Source organism: Austrofundulus limnaeus, unplaced genomic scaffold (genome assembly GCF_001266775.1).
Source record: "Austrofundulus limnaeus strain Quisiro unplaced genomic scaffold, Austrofundulus_limnaeus-1.0 Scaffold213, whole genome shotgun sequence".
In the NCBI taxonomy this organism is placed as follows: domain Eukaryota; kingdom Metazoa; phylum Chordata; class Actinopteri; order Cyprinodontiformes; family Rivulidae; genus Austrofundulus; species Austrofundulus limnaeus.
Window position 1 is genome coordinate 214,086 of NW_013952615.1, and position 3,735 is coordinate 217,820.

The following is a 3,735-nucleotide window of genomic DNA, read 5'->3' on the forward strand; positions in this document are numbered from 1 at the left end:
ACACACACACACACACACACTTTATGGATGACTTTTAGGGTTAAAATTTCTAATATTATACTTGAATAAATACAGTAAGTAGAATTTTGTGTATCTGTACTTTACTTTAGTAATTATTTTTCAGCCTACTTTTTATTTCTACTCCTTACATTTTTTTGAAAAGGCAAGAAGTAGAAAGTCGTTGCTTTTATTTTATTTTTGCTTGTTTTTATTCCAGTTTTTATTATTGCAAATAATAAATATAAATACTATCCATACAAACTGTGCCTCCTAGATGGAGTGAATTTAATTATGGTTGAATGAGAAGTATAAATCATTAAAATAAAAGGACTGTACTTAAGAAGTATTTATATTTTATGAATAATATTGCATTTGGCCGCAGCCCACAGACAGATTTTCATTTTGGGGAAAAGGCATGTATTTGTATATATACATATATGTATATATACATATATACATATTTGATATATGTATATATGTATATATACATATATCAAATATGTATATAAACTGAAACAGCGAGACTAGTGCATCCTAAATTTAACATCCATTCATTCTTTTAATACAACAGTCATTTCTGCATGTTGTGAGGAGGTCACCTCCTAATAAATGTCCTTACAGAAAATCTAACTGCTCTTTTAAAATCAATACTTTTACTTTTAACACTTAAGTACAAAAAATATCAGATACTTTAAGACTTTTTCTCAAGTAATATTCCTAAAGGAAACTTTAACTTTTACCAAAGTCAGTTTTTTGGTAAGATACTTGTACTTTCACTCAAGTATCACTTTGTGGTACTTTATACAACACTGAATGTTGACTTAAATCTTATACTGCATTACATTTGGATTATTTTGACATAAAATCCTATAAAATGAGCCAGACAGGTCCTCGTATACACATACATTCATATACAGTATTTCTATTTATACTCTGTAAAAGTGTGTGTGACTTCATAAAATAACTGACAACCATCACATCCTGTGTGTTTCCAGCTTTCCTCAGCAGATCTGTTTATTTATAAAAGGTGGGAGCGTGTGTGTGAGCTGAACTGAGTCATGTGTCAAACGGCTGCAGGTCTGAGCTGCCAGCGTTCTGCAGGAGGCTCACATTAATACTTGGTGCTCAGAGGAGTGAGAGATGAGCTGTTTGCCAAACCCCCACAGCGGACGAGTGCAGTGCATATCTGCAAACCAAACTCAGTGTTTTCCTGTGTGTATTCTCCCCTGTGTGAAATCTAATCTGTACTCGCTTGTTGAACCTGGATGGACTCGTGAAACTGAGCAGATAAATAATAATAAAACGGTGAAGTCAGAGTGCTCACGTTGTTCTGCCGGGCCTTGGTCTGCAGCACGGCGGGGAGGAAACCGTTGGGGAAGGTGAAGCCGGACAGCCAGAACTGGACGGGGGGCTGCGCCGTCTGCGCCCAGAGAGAGAACTGATGGACTCGCTGGCACAGGTCTCAGGTCCACGCTGCCAGGGGCTTCAGAGACGGGTACGCCTGGAGAGGACAGACAGGCAGAGTGAGCCAGGTCCGCTCTGCAGACACTTCCTGCTTCCAGCTGCTGCCAGCTTCTTGTAGTAGTAAGAAAGTGAGAAACACTCATTTCCATTGTGGTCCATCTGTGCTAACAGCGAGTGCTAGCTGTGGGGTTTATGGAGTAAAGACAAAAAGTAAAGAGACTAATATTAGGCATTACTATAGTATACTGCACGGCTATTTAACTGGCGGCCTGCAGGCCACATTCGGCCTGTGAGTGACCAAAGTTGGGCCAGCCAATTGGTTCATTCATTTTTTAAGCCCAAACGGTTTTCTATTTTAATTACTATAAGTTATTTTAGTTAAGTTTTGTATACAAGAATCAATATAATGCAGGTTTTTTCTGCTCTGTGAAAATCTTTCTTTGTGATCTTAGTTTTATTTTGCAGTTTATCTTGAGACAAAATGGCCCCAACATTTACATTCAAAAAAACAGATGTAGTGGATTTAATAAAAAAAAACTATATATAGATAATTAAAGTGCCTGTGACGTCAAATTTTTGTAATACATATGAATGCATTTTTAGAAAGAGGACATTGATAAAATATTACAAAATTAATTTGATATCGCTGAGATGAACAGTTGTTGATTTATTTGCCTGTGAAGTAACAGGAAGTGATGTCAAAGGGGAATGTCTGCATGTGAACAGAGTGTTGCTGAAATGGCTGACAATCCAGCCTGTAGAGAATAATCTGATGTTTCTTTAGATGATTTTGAGTCAGTTTCAGAGAGATAACAAAGAGTCAGAGTTCAAATAATATGTGACCCATCACATCGAAATGAGGATTAGGTCAAATTAGGTGAAAATGATCTAATCCTATTTTCAGATTCCTGGCTTTAAAAGCTACATTTTGACACTTTGATCATCCTGATATCATTAGTAGATCCAGAGATAATATTTCATTTGTCTTATTGGTTACAATAATACATAAATATTTGGTCTAAATCCCAATTTTATGTAATTTTAATGAGGATTTTTTTGTGTCATTTTAAAAAAGAAACCTTTAATAGTATTTGAATATTGAGATTTACCAGCTGGAAAGAAACAAAAGCTTTGCTAGCTCACAGGGAAAATCTCAACATTTTAAGGCGTTTTTTTTTCTTCTCAAAATCATTTTTTTGTTGTTGCTAATGCTCAAAAAAGTGCTTCAAAAAGTTTTTTTAGGATTATGTTTCAGACTTTTTATTGAAATAATACATTTATAACATTTATATTTTGTCAAAATGTATTTTTTGCAAGCATTTTAATCAAAACACTACATCTGCCCATTTCTCCACAAACAACTTTTAGACTTAATCCTCGTTTCGATGTGATGGCTCACATATTGTTTCAATAAACAAAGACCAGAGAATTTTCTTTGTTAAAGACTTCCCCTTTGATGTCACTTCCTGTTTCACTTTGGCTGAACCAAGTTCAAAAGAAAATAGGCCAGTTATGGGACAAAATGGGTTAATCATCAATATATTCCAGATGTTTTCTTTGACTTTTTTATTCAGAGAATATGCATGTCACAGACACTTTAAATTTTTGATTAAAAATATATTTTTAATCGTAGTTCTTATTTTATATTTTCTCAACTTCTACACTCAAAAATGAGCTCCGTTTTTGTACGAGGATGGCTGCAGGTTTGGGAAACCAAAATATTTGCATTTTATTGGCTATGTGCAATTTTATTGATCGGTTTTGTATCGTTTCCCCCCACAAACCTCACATTAAGAAAAAAAACACGAGCACGCTGAGAGGCAGGCGCTTGAGAAGAAACCTCAGAGAAAATGGACGCGGCTCCAGAGTCAGCCACGAGTCTGAGCTCAGAGCTAATGACAGGCTGCCGTGCCAAAGCAGGGTCAGAGAGGAGGAACGGGGAGACGAACAGAAACCTGGGGGCTGTTGTTGCTGCGGGAAGACGAGGCGACCGAGGGGAAGGGTTAAAGGACAGGAGAGGAGACGCGAACAACAGGTACGTGAGGAGAAGAGAGCAAATTGAAAGAGACAAATTAAAACCAGAAACACAAACAAAGAGATGGATTTGTGCAGTTTACAAACGGTCAGTGGAACAGAGAAACTCAGCTGGAAGCAGCTGCCTTAATGGCTACCCAATACTGCTATAAAAGGAAAACGATACACACACACACACACACACACACACACACACACACACACACACACACACACACACACACACACACACACACA

The 3,735-nt window shown here is 36.8% G+C and overlaps 1 protein-coding gene across 1 annotated transcript in view; it reads right to left on the reverse strand.

Annotated features, from left to right (window-relative positions):
- The window catches only part of LOC106525128 (dynein heavy chain 2, axonemal-like), a gene marked incomplete in the record, with an annotated part of 65,095 nt that overhangs the window by 7,967 nt on the left and 53,393 nt on the right, over window positions 1-3,735 (reverse strand). The window contains 1 exon segment of the mRNA XM_014019253.1: window positions 1,325-1,501. Within this exon segment, the coding sequence (XP_013874707.1) occupies window positions 1,325-1,501 (177 nt within the window).